Consider the following 13,431-nt stretch of genomic DNA (forward strand, 5'->3'; position numbering starts at 1 on the left):
GATTGACTTTTGAGTTACTTCCCTATTTATAAATAATTGGATATACAAATAGGGAATATTAATAAAGTTGATATTATTAGTTATTAGAAGTGAGTATCATTAAATAGAAGTTAAGTTTTTTAAAAAAAAAGGATTAGACCTAAAGCCCATAAAGTGGGCTGCTGTAAGTAAAAAGGCTTAAAGCCTTGTTATATGAAATAGAAAAACGAAAGACTTTTAAGGATAAGAAAAAGCGGCTTCTTTACGCAGCAAGTCCCAGGAACTATTGAGGCAGACAACGAAAATTCTAGGCTTCTTTACAACTAACTAGTTCTTGAGCGCAGGTATATAAAATTTTCTATTCTCAATTATCCTACAATTTAAGAATTGGATAGTTAATTCCCTTCTTTCTCTGTGTCACAGTAAACTTCATGTTTAGGTGTGAAACTTTAAAATTGATTAAAATACACTGGTTGTTGTAGAATAGATTATTTGACGGATATAAATTGGACTGGGGCCTACGTATTGGCTCGAGAAGTTTTGAGGTGAGTTGATATAGCCCTTTACTAAAGTGGTTTAACTCACAAAATCACGCATACAAGGTGTTTGATGAATTGCTTAAAAGAGTTTATATGTACTTAATTGGAGTGAGTGAGTACTTATTAATTTAGAATTGTTCTAGCTAAAGTTTAGATGATTTATTATGATATATGTGCATAAATTTTCAGATTTTTGTGTTATTCTTATATGCCATTTTCATGTTGAAAATTCATGAAGGAGCAAGAATCTTTAGATATACTTTTGAATATTTATTTCATTCTTATACCATGCTTTACATTTAAGGATGCCAGCATGAGTATGCATAGGATGTTTCAGAAAAGATTTAGACTTGAAAAGTCACAAGAAGAAGTTTTAGAAAGAAAAAATTTTTGGGAGTATCCTCTATTCTGAGAAGGGGTCATCATCCAGGCCGGGGGTCCTGACCAAGGCGTTGACTTCCTGAAACTACTTGTGCCAAAGTAGGGAGAACACGAGCCGAGAGTCTCGTTGCTGAGAATTTGCCTAGCCAAGCTAAGGTATAGCATATGAGCGCTGAGAACCATGAAGCGAGTGGCATCTTGTGGATTGGGCCTATTCGATCAGGTTGAGATCGAACCCGTGCCGATCACACAGTGACTGAGACAGAATTAAGTCAGGATGGTTGGAACTCCCAAAGTATAAAGTGATGTATTTTTTTTTTAAAAAAAAAGAAAGAATTACTTTTAGAATATTCATAAACTGCTATTATGCAATTATTTTTGAATTGTTCTTATAAGCTTTATGTTTTACATACATTTAGAATCTTTGCTTGTAATGTATATGTTTTTAAAGTTTCGTCCCTGTCATTGAGACTCACTGAGTACAATGGATGGTACTGATGTTCTCTTTTGGGAACCTACGTTGGTCTGCGGTACAACGTAGGAACCGGTTTTGCAGGCGAGCAGGCTACGAGTTAGGATTCCCTCACTTCCAGTGCTATTGGTGAGCTCCGCTGTTGTTCGTGGAGTACTCCTTAGTGTCATCTTTATTTAGCTATTTCTTTGTTCACTTAGAGAACTGGCCAGGAAATCTCATGTTCTGAGCAGTGCATCAGTTTATCAGTAGAGGCTTCATAGATACAGTCGGTGGGTTAAGATTCAGATGTTTTTGATAATAATTTAGTAGTATTTCAGTAGTTACTACGAATAAAGTTTTGGAGTTGATTTATTTTAAATATTTAAATTAATCAAAAGTATTTGGTTAAAGTATTGTCTTGTTGCATATAAAGTTTGAAGTTATAATAGATTTGATAAGCACAGATGGTTCGCTCGGTCATGTTTAGTGATCGGGTGCCGATCACGACTTGTTCAGAAAATGGGTCGTGACAAACTTGGTATCAGAGCCAGGTTTATGGAGTCCTAGGGGTCTATGAAGTCGTGTTAGTAGAGTCTTGTTTATGGGTATGAAGCACGCCATACTTATAAACAGGAGGCTACAAGCATTTAGGAAAAGTCTCATTTTTTTCATACTTTAGATCGTGTAGTAGAGCCTACCTCTAAGAAATTATCTAATGTATTCGTTTCTCCAAAACTCGCAGAAATGGCTCGTACTCGCAACTCTGACACCGACACTCAGGATGCTGCTCAAGAAACTATTGCTACTATTGTGGCTCAAGGTAGAACTAAGAAGGCTTCAACTCAGAAAAGAAAGGGTAAATCCACAAAGGGGGTTCAGGTACCCCGGGTTGAACATGAAGAAGGGGTGGAGCATGATGATCCAGTATCTCAGGATCCAATGCCACCCCCAACAGCAGCTCCAGCTCAGACAGCTATATCTCCAGAGGTGGGTCAGATGTTTAATGCTGTCAACAGTGCTATGGAGATGTTTAAAGCCTTCATGGCCAACCAGAACGAGAGAAGAGATGAGATTCCACCTCAATCAAATAGACAGCACAATTCTAAGTCCTAAAGAGTGAATGAATTTTTAAAGTTGAGTCCTCCATTGTTCCATGGTTCTATAGTTAATGAAGATCCAATGTTGTGGCTGGAGGGTGTCAAGAAAGCCCTCCGAGTGATGAAGGCATTTGATGATGAAGTTGTGGAGCTGGCTGCTTACCAGCTTCGAGATGTGACTGGCGCTTGGTTTGAGATGTGGGAAAAGGAAAGAGATGAAGATGATGGCCCGCCTACTTGGGAAGAATTTGAAGAGGCCTTCATGGCTAACTTTATTCCGGAAGAGGATAGGGAAGCTAAGGCTACAGAGTTCGAACAACTCAAGCAAGGGAATAAAAGTGTGCAAGAGTACTTGGAATTCATAAGGTTGGCTAAGCATGCTCCTCACATGGTTAAGACAGAAAAAGCAAAGATTCGCAGGTTTGTTGGCAGTTTGGCTTACTACATTAAGGATACGACATCAGCTGCAGCGGTAGGAATGAAAGCTTTCTCCTCTGTTGTGGGATTCGCCAAGCACTTAGAAAAAGACAGAAAACAAAGGAGAGAAGAAAAAGAGCAAAACAAGAAAGCCCGGACAGCGGGCAGGTTTAATGGTACATCCAGCGGAGGTGGAAGGGGTTCCTCTAATAAGGAGTCATTAGCACCAGCTCAGTCCAGTCATCAGTCAGGTGGTGGGTCTTCCTTCAGACGTACTCAGGGTTATGAAAATCAGTCTCGCCATAATCAGAATTTTAGGACAACATCCTCACATAGCCAGAGTCATGCTGAGCAACATTCACAACAACAAGGTATTTGTGGAACATGTAAGCGTCAACATTCAGGTCAGTGCAAGCTCGGGTTTCATGTTTGCTATCATTGCATAGACATTGGTCATATAAAGGCCAACTGCCCAAAGTTACGACGTAATTTCAGTGGTGGATCAACTCGTCCTTCTAGTTTCTCAGCTATTACAGTTGCACCACCATAGGCTCGTGGTTCTTATAATCAAGCCGGGCATGGAGCAGGCAGAGGTGCAGATCGAGTTACTCAAGGAGGGGGACAACCCCGTTTGTTTGCTACACTTGATCGTCAGAGTGCAGAGGCATCTGCAAAAGTTATTACAGGTATACTTCTACTCTGCTCACATAACGCTTATGCCATAATGGATCCAGGTTCAACATTTTCATATGTGACTCCATACTTTGCAATTAACCTCGGGCTAGAACTGGAAAAACTTAGTGAGCCATTCCTAGTATCTACTCCAGTTGGCGAGTCAGTGAAAGTCACAAGATTCTATAGAGGTTATATAGTTTCAGTCCAAGGTTGCAACACCGAGGCCGATCTCATAGAGTTAGAAATGGTAGATTTCGATGTGATCATGGGTATGGATTGGTTGTCTTCTTGTTATGCCATGTTAGATTGCCGTGCCAAGATAATCAGGTTCCAATTTCTAAATGAAGAAGTCTTAGAGTGGAAGGGTAGTTCAGCATCGCTGGTAAGTAAGTTTATTTCTTACCTTAAGGCACAATGAATGATCGGTAAGGGGTGTCTCGCCTATTTGGCTCACATCATTAATCCAGAATCAGAACCACTAGCTCTTCACTCTGTGCCAGTTGTTAGAGAATTTCCAGAAGTTTTCCCAGATGACCTTCCCGGACTTCCTCTTGAAAGAATCATAGACTTTGGCATCGATCTCATGTCAGGCACTCAACCCATATCTATACCTCCTTATAGGATGGCTCCAGCAGAACTTAATGAGTTGAGAGAACAGTTGAAAGACCTTCTTGACAAGGGCTTCATCAGGCCGAGTGTTTCACCGTGGGGTGCCCCGGTCCTGTTTGTCAAGAAGAAAGATGGGTCTCTCAGAATGTGTGTTGACTATCGACAGTTGAATAAAGTTACCATTAAGAACAAGTACCCACTTCCAAGAATTGATGATTTATTTAATCAACTTCAGGGTGCAAAGTACTTTTCAAAGATAGACTTGAGGTCGGGGTACCACCAGTTGAGAATCAGAGAAGAGGATATATCTAAAACAGCCTTTAGAACTCGCTACGGGTACTATGAATTTCTAGTAATGTCCTTCGGGTTGACAAATGCTCCAGCTGCATTCATGGATCTCATGAACAGAGTTTTCAAGCCATTCCTTGATACCTTTATTATCGTGTTTATAGATGATATTTTGGTATACTTTAAGAGCAAGGATGAACATGCCGAACACCTCAGGATAGCCTTGCAGACCTTGAAGGAGAATGAGCTTTATGCCAAGTTTTCAAAATGTGAGTTCTGGTTGCAGTCCGTGGCATTCTTAGGCCATGTGGTATCTAGTGAAGGCATAAAAGTAGATCCTCAGAAGACAGAAGCAGTCAAGAACTGGCCTAGGCCGACAACGCCAATCGAAATCAGGAGTTTCTTGGGGTTAGCTGGATACTATAGAAGGTTTGTAGAGGGATTTTCCTCACTTGCAGCTCCATTAACTAATTAACTCAGAAAGCAGTTAAGTTCCAGTGGTCAGACGCTTGTGAGCAGAGTTTTCAAGAGTTAAAGAAGAGGTTGACCACTGCACCTGTGTTAACCTTGCCGACAGGTTCGGGTGGATTCATAGTGTATTGTGATGCCTCTAGAGTGGGTCTTGGTTGTGTTCTTATGCAAGATGGAAAGGTTATTTCTTATGCCTCCAGGAAGTTAAAGAATCATGAAAAGAACTACCCCACTCATGACTTGGAACTTGCAGCAGTGGTGTTTGCATTAAAGATATGGCGACACTACCTTTATGGCGAGCATTCTGAAGTGTTTACAGATCACAAAAGCCTCCAGTACATTTTCAAGCAAAAAGAATTAAATTTGAGACAAAGAAGGTGGCTCGAGCTATTGAAAGATTATGACATCAATATCCTTTATCACCCGGGCAAAGCTAATGTGGTAGCAGATGCACTTAGTAGGAAGTTAATGGGTGTCTTGGCCCATCTTGCAGTACAAAGGCGATCTTTGGGTCGAGAAATTCAAAAACTAGCAAATGATGGGATTAGATTGGATGAGACCGAAGAAGGAGGTATAACTGCTTATACCTTAGCGCAATCCTCCCTTGTTGCGCATGTTAAGGCTAAGCAAGACGAAGATCCGTACTTAGTGAAGTTAAAAGAAGGAGTCAGAAACAAAGAAATCGTTGTTTTCACTCTAGGAAGTGATGGAGTTTTAAAGTTGAATGATCGGTTATGTGTGCCTGATGTAGATGGTCTTAGAAAGGCCATAATGGAAGAAGCTCACAGCTCGAGGTACTCTATCCACCCAGGTGCTACCAAAATATATCTGGACTTGAAAGGGTTGTATTGGTGGAAAGGCATGAAGAAGAAAGTAGCAGATCATGTGGCTAAATGTTTGAATTGCCAGCAAGTCAAAGCCGAGCATTAGAGGCCTGGTGGCCTAGCTCAAGATATAGAAATACTACAGTGGAAATGGGAGATGATAATTATGGATTTCGTAGTAGGTCTACCTCGCACATACCGTAAGCATGATTCAATTTGGGTTATTGTAGACCGACTGACAAAGTCCGCGCATTTCCTACTAGTAAAGACGACAGATTCCGCAGAGCAGTATGCGCAGTTGTACGTCAAAGAAATAGTCCGATTGCATGGTACTCCAGTTTCAATATATCTGACAGAGGCTCTCAGTTCACGGCGTATTTTTGGAAGGCATTTCAGAAAAGATTAGGTACCAAGGTCAATTTGAGCACCGCTTTCCATCCACAGACCGATGGCCAGGCAGAAAGGACCATTCAGACACTCGAAGATATGCTGGGGGCATGTGTTATAGATTTTGGAGGTAACTAGGATGATCACTTGCCACTTATAGAATTTGCTTACAATAACAGCTATCAGGCCAGCATTGGTATGGCTCCTTATGAAGCGTTGTATGGGCGAAGATGTAGGTCTCCAGTGGGTTGGTTTGAACCAGCAGAGGTTCCATTGATTAGTCCAGAGTTTGTTTGTGAGGCCTTAGAGAAAGTTCAGCTAATCAGAGAAAGACTGAAAGCGGCTCAGAATCGTCAAAAGTCCTATTCTGACAAGAGGCATCGTGACTTAGAGTTCATGGTTGGTGACAAGGTGTTTTTGAAAGTTTCACCAATGAAAGGAGTTATGAGGTTTGGTAGGAAGGGGAAACTTAGTCCTAGATTTATTGGACCTTATGAGATTATAGAAAAGAAGGGAAACGTGGCTTATGAGCTAGCGTTGCCCGTTGAGTTGTCCTCTGTTCATCCTGTTTTTCATGTGTCTATGCTTAGAAAGTACATTCATGATGAGTCGCATATAATACCTGCCGATACCATAGAAATTAAAGAAGTCTTGACTTATGAAGAGGTACCTATAGAAATTCTCGATAGGTAAGTAAGAAAGTTAAGAACAAAAGATATAGCATCGATAAAAGTTTTGTGGAGTAATCATGATTCAAAAGAGGCTACGTGGGAGGTCGAGGAAAATATGAGGAAGAAATATCCATATTTATTTGAGAAAAAAGGTATGTGAACCTAAGTTTGGCTTGGCATATATATTTTATTTATTAAATACAAGTTAGCATGTGTTTATGTCCTTGCTAGATTACACTTAATTATTGAAGTAATTTAGTTTCTATCAGAGTATATTTAGTTATTTAATAATTTAGTGCCATGCCAGAGTATATTTAACTCATTAAAGTTATTTACTTTTTTGCTGAAGTGTTGTGCTTTAGGTTTTGGTTGGTTATTGTGGTACCTCCTTGTCGGAGTGTGAGTAATTAGTTTATGAGCTGTGTATGGTGCCTATGAATGGCCTGTTATGGTATATTTGATTGTTGTTGGTGTAGTTGTGGTATTGGTAACAGGGATATTTTTTTTTTGGATAGTCCAATTTACAAGGGAAACTCTGCCGAAATTTTTGAAAATTTAGGGAGTTAGCCAAAATTTAGAGTCCCTTTGGAAAGTGGGTAGTGCTAAGAAAACTTAAGAAGTTCAAGGAATTAAGGAATGATTATTAGCATAATAATAAGGCCCTAGCAACATTCGAGGACGAATGTTTTTAAAGAGGGAACATTATAACACTCCTCAAATTTATAAAAGTTTCAACACACGCTAAATATAGAATTTAATATTTTTTTTAATCATGCCTTAAGTGCATAAAAAAATTTTTTACTTCTTTTACGGATTTAAACCCTTGTGATTGACTTTTGAGTTACTTCCCTATTTATAAATAATTAGATATACAAATAGGGAATATTAATAAAGTTGATATTATTAGTTATTAGAAGTGAGTATCATTAAATAGAAGTTAAGTTAAAAAATAATATAAAAGGATTAGACCTAAAGCCCATAAAGTGGGCTGCTGTAAGTAAAAAGGCTTAAAGCCTTGTTATATGAAACAGAAAAACGAAAGACTTTTAAGGATAAGAAACAGCGGCTTCTTTACGCAGCAAGTCCCAGGAACTATTGAGGCAGACAACGAAAATTCTAGGCTTCTTTACAACTAACTAGTTCTTGAGCACAGGTATATAAAATTTTCTATTCTCAATTATCCTACAATTTAAGAATTGGATAGTTAATTCCATTCTTTCTCTGTATCACAGTAAATTTTATGTTTAGGTGTAAAACTTTAAAATTGATCAAAATACATTGGTTGTTGTAGAATAGATTATTTGACGGGTATAAATTGGACTGGGGCCTACGTATTGGCTCGAGAAGTTTTGAGGTGAGTTGATATAACCCTTTACTAAAGTGGTTTAACTCACAAAATCACGCATACAAGGTGTTTGATGAATTGCTTAAAAGAGTTTATATGTACTTAATTGGAGCGAGTGAGTACTTATTAATTTAGAATTGTTCTAGCTAAAGTTTAGATGATTTATTATGATATATGTGCATAAATTTTCAGATTTTTGTGTTATTCTTATATGCCATTTTCATGTTGAAAATTCATGAAGGAGCAAGAATCTTTAGATATACTTTTGAATATTTATTTCATTCTTATACCATGCTTTACATTTAAGGATGCCAGCATGAGTATGCATAGGATGTTTCAGAAAAGATTTAGATTTGAAAAGTCACAAGAAGAAGTTTTAGAAAGAAAAGATTTTTGAGAGTATCATCTATTCTGAGAAGGGGTCATCGTCCAGGCCGAGGGTCCTGACCAAGGCGTTGACTTCCTGAAACTACTTGTGCCAAAGTAGGGAGCACACGAGCCGAGAGTCTCATTGCTGAGAATTTGCCTAGCCAAGCTAAGGTATAGCACATGAGCGCTGAGAACCATGAAGCGAGTGGCACCTTGTGAATTGGGCCTATTCGATCAGGTTGGGATCGAACCCGTGCCGATCACACGGTGACTGAGACAGAATTAAGTCAGGATGGTTGGAACTCCCAAAGTATAAAGTGATGTATTTTTTTTAAAAGAAAAAAAGAAAGAATTTCTTTTAGAATATTCATAAACTGCTATTATGCAATTATTTTAGAATTGTTCTTATAAGCTTTATGTTTTACATGCATTTAGAATATTTGCTTGTAATGTATATGTTATTAAAGTTTCATCCCTGTCGTTGAGACTCACTGAGTACAATGGATGATACTGACGTTCTCTTTTGGGAACCTACGTTGGTCTGCGGGACAATGTAGGAACCGGTTTTGCAGGCGAGCAGGCTACGGGTTAGGACTTCCCTCACTTCCAGTGCTATTGGTGAGCTCCGCTGTTATTCGTGGAGTACTCCTTAGTGTCATCTTTATTTAGCTATTTCTTTGTTCACTTAGAGAACTGGCCAGGAAATCTCATGTCCTGAGCAGTGCATCAGTTTATCAGTAGAGGCTTCATAGACACAGTCGGTGGGTTAAGATTCAGATATTTTTTATAATAATTTAGTAGTATTTCAGTAGTTACTACGAATAAAATTTTGGAGTTGATTTATTTTAAATATTTAAATTAATCAAAAGTATTTGGTTAAAGTATTGCCTTGTTGCATATAAAGTTTGAAGTTATAATAGATTTGGTAAGCACAGATGGTTCGCTCGGTCATGTTTAGTGATCGGGTGCCGGTCACGACTTGTTCAGAAAATGGGTCGTGACAGAGAAAATGCTTCCCGATGAAGCGCTGAGGCCTACACAGAAAGAAGAAAAAAAGTTAGACAGGAAGATAAAAATGAACACAAGGGTAATACCAACAAGGGGAGTTAAGGCTTACCCGATTCAGAGCTTGTTGCGCTTCGTTGCAAAGGCTCGATGCCTCACCTGAGTCCTTCCTCGAGACCTCCAAGTCACTCAGTTCGGTAGCATCTTCGACCCTAGTAAAGTAATCACGGAAAGGGTCCTCCCTTCCGTGGGCTCCTTCGATGGAGGGGGTCTTCAAGGCCCGAGCCTCTTGAATCATCTCCTCAGAAAACAAGGGGAGCAACGGGGAGCCTCCAATTTCTATTGCCCCAAGTGGATCACTTGGGTCGTTCTCTCCATCTCGAGGGGCCTTGAGACCAGCCCCTATCGTCGTACCCACCGTTGGCTCATTATGGTGGGAGGCATCTTCAATCCTCGATGACTCGGGGACTTCGCCCAAGTCTCTTCCCGAGACCCCCTCATCTCGAGATGGAGTCTCTGTAGCCTTCACTGATTTAGTAGCCTTTGGGGCCTCGGTGCTCATTCCCACTCGGGCCACCAACCCGGAGTCGTCTTCTTCCTCTTCTTCGTCTTCCTCCCTTAGACGCCGAATAGAGTCTTCGGTCAGAAGGATAATGTTATTCTTGAGCTTATGAGCCACTTTCTTCTTAGGTTTTGGGTCCTCGGAGGTTGAGGTCTTTTTTCTCTTTTTGTCCTTCGCCGGTTTCGGTGCCGGGATCGAAGTCTCCTCCTCACCAGATAGGGGCCTCATGACAGCATCTTTTCCAAGGCCTGTATGAAAGGAAATTAAGTAATAAATGATTTAACAAAATCATCAAAGACGTGAAAAAGGGGCTTACCATAATTTTTGGCCTCCCATCGGCCCTTGAATAAATCGCGCCATGAGTGCTCGGCGTACGTAGAGGTCGAGGCCAGGTCCCGAACCCAACTCTCGAGGTTAGGAATTACACTGGGCATCCAAGCGACCGCTACATCACGAAAAAAGGATATCAATGAGAAGAAGCAAAGGAGCAAAAAGATAAATAGGAGCTAACAGTGGGATTGTACTTATGCTTCATATTCCATTTCTCGAAAAATGGCATCTTTTCAGTTGGGATTAGGTCGGAAGTCCTCACTCGAACGAACCGGCCCATTCAGCCTCGGTCCTTGTCATCATTTATGCTCGAGAACACCACCTTGATAGCCCGACGCTGAAGTTTTATTAACTCGCCTCGATAGAGGCGGGGGATATATAACCTGATGAGGTGGTCAAGGGTGAAAGGCATCCCCTCAACTTTGCTCACGAAAAATAGGAGCAGAATAACAATCCACCAAAATGAGGGATGGATTTGACCTAGGGTTATTTGATACTTGCGGCAGAAATCGACGATAATGGGATCGACGGGGCCCAGCGTGAAAGGGCAGGTATAAACACTCAAAAACCCTTCCACGTGGGTAGTTATGTCTTCCCGGAGGGCCAGAATCACCACCTCTTTGCCTTCCCAGTTGCAGTCTTTTTTCACCTGCTTAAGGAAGCTCTCAGTTATCGAGCATATATACCTCGACATTGGCTCGCATCGACCAGGGACCGATGAAGTTTTGTCGGTCTTAAAGTCAAAAGTGAGGACGCCCCTCCCCCCCCCCCCCCCCGAGAATACACTCCTCAGGGCGCGGCTCCACCGGTGTTTTGTCGCCGGTCGACAGCGATGAAGAAGCGTTTTCCTTTTGAGGAACAGTTTTTGACATTTTCACCATTTGGATTTGAAGTTAAAAATAGATAGAGATGATAAGATTTGGTGTTCTAAGAAGAGGTTAGCAGTGAAAATTGTAGATTTGCAAATGAAGAACTTAGAAGATGTAAAAAGCTTTGGAGATTAGAAAAGGTTGAAGGTAAAGTTTGAAATAGTGTAAAAAGAGGCCTATTTATGGGATTCACGGCGACGGTTCAAGGGCACTAGTGGCCGACCACCGACTGATACACATTAATAACTTGGGAAACTGTACCGACGGGACATTTCGGTCACTTCCGTCGCTTACGTCACGACGGTGACGTCATGGCCGGTCGAGGTAAAAATCGAAGGCTCAATTCGTTTCTTGTCATTACACTCCAAAAAACGAGGGGACTATCTGTATACGGTCAAAACCGAGCCCACCCAATTTTTCTATCTGACCGGGACCAGGGAGCTGCATCGAAGGTCGGCCCCGTAGTGGATCAGACCAAGGTACGAGGACAAGGTACCAAGTTCGGGATTCGAGGTACCTGTCGAGATCGAGGATAGCAGCGATCGAGACCGAATGAGACAGGCATCGAGCAAGATCGAAGATAACATAATAACGAAAAGGCGAAATATCCGTGACTGGTCGAAGATCATGGCGAAAATCTCGGAAAGCATCAAATTAGGAACGGTTAATTAGCTAATCATGGGATTTTCTTCTGTAATTAGAGTTATACCATAAGTAGAATTCCTCTACTATATAAAAGGGAATATTAACCATTTGTGACATATTGTTCTCGCATAAAAAAGGCAATATAACGCTCTTTCTTTAGCTTATACTCTCTTGTTCATCAGCTTGCTTTATTTTTAATTGTTTTAGTATCAATCAGTTCGAGGGCACCCTAGCTCGAGGGTTGAATTCCATTTCAACACTGGTTCGCTTTACTTTATAGTTCATTTTTGTTATTAATCTTCACATTTATTAATTGGTATTAGGTGAAATCATGTGATTAAAATCACATTATAAGTTTAGTTGTTATCCAATTTTAAGGGTAAACAGAATCTTTATACATTTTGTCAAGAATAAAAACTTGGGTGTAGGCCTCACTTAGACAAATTTTAGCACCAGAAGATTGAGGGAGTACTTGGACTAGGTGACACCATTTTGACAAACGCTAATTCACAAAGTGATTTTTTGGGGATGAAATATAAAATTGCCGGTTGCTCGAAATAAATTGTATTTGCTAGTCAAAAAATATATAATATATATACACTTTATTTACAATTATTTTTGGAACCGACTAAAAGTGTACGTTTCTCTATTTCTTTTTATCTATGAAAATTTACAAGCAAATCTCTGTATTATCTCTTTGGCTGAAAGCATCGTGACGACATTCATAAAAGAATGTACAAGATGGAGGGACCAAATCTAAGTACAAGACACCAAACGGGCTACTGCCTAATGGTTAGGTTGGCTGGCTACAAACTATGAAATGGTAGAGAAGAACTAGATTATTTCTGTAGCCTTTCTTTAAGCCACTCTTTAAATTTTGTCCATAATAGCTCAGTAGCTAAATAATGCCCGTAAAAGTTGTTGAATGAAATTTTTTTTATTACAGAAAAATTTATTCCACTAAACTTACAAAGACATGATTTAATTAGTGACTTCATAAAAGGACATTTGTTCAAATAACTCAGAAGCACTGACGGTGTTACAAAATTTACATGAACTTGTATTTGAGGCTACTGCTCAAGAGATCAAACTTTTTGATTTCCTTTTCATTTAAATGATATAGATGAAAAATGAGTTTAAAATAAAAAATACACACAGAACCCAATTTCGGAAAAATTAAGTGTAAATCTGAATCTTTTTTTTTTCTTTTCTTCTAAATTCCCTTAATTCTATTGTTTGGTTTTGTCCACTAGTTACTTCATTATTCCTTCCAACTTTGATTTAAGGATCAATTTCTGACTACAACTTTAGGTGGTCGACATTTCTGCCTCCTACATTTGTACTCATTTTCAGTTTTAACCATTGATTACACTACTGAGTAATTTAACTGACTTTAACTCATTTTCTTTTTTCTATTATCAACTTATATATAACAATAAATACTTGATACTTATACATTGTTAATAAATACAAGTTATAGCCAGTTTGTTCAAGCTTCTTTTTGGCGAGAATTT

At 39.6% G+C, this 13,431-nt stretch overlaps 1 protein-coding gene and 1 long non-coding RNA gene across 2 annotated transcripts; both read left to right on the top strand.

Moving 5' to 3' along the window:
* The first annotated feature begins 408 nt into the window (after positions 1-408).
* LOC138910673 (uncharacterized) lies at positions 409-1,766 on the top strand. Its single transcript, XR_011415837.1, has 2 exons — positions 409-524; positions 1,441-1,766. It is a non-coding gene; the product is annotated as an uncharacterized lncRNA (long non-coding RNA).
* Positions 1,767-2,532: 766 nt separating this feature from the next.
* On the top strand, positions 2,533-3,417 carry LOC117276214 (uncharacterized). Its single transcript, XM_033655556.2, has one exon. It carries the CDS (start codon positions 2,533-2,535, stop codon positions 3,415-3,417), a length of 885 nt encoding a protein of 294 aa, XP_033511447.2.
* Positions 3,418-13,431: the final 10,014 nt, after the last annotated feature.

The sequence above is a fragment of the Nicotiana tomentosiformis genome, chromosome 1, assembly GCF_000390325.3.
Source record: "Nicotiana tomentosiformis chromosome 1, ASM39032v3, whole genome shotgun sequence".
NCBI lineage: Eukaryota > Viridiplantae > Streptophyta > Magnoliopsida > Solanales > Solanaceae > Nicotiana > Nicotiana tomentosiformis.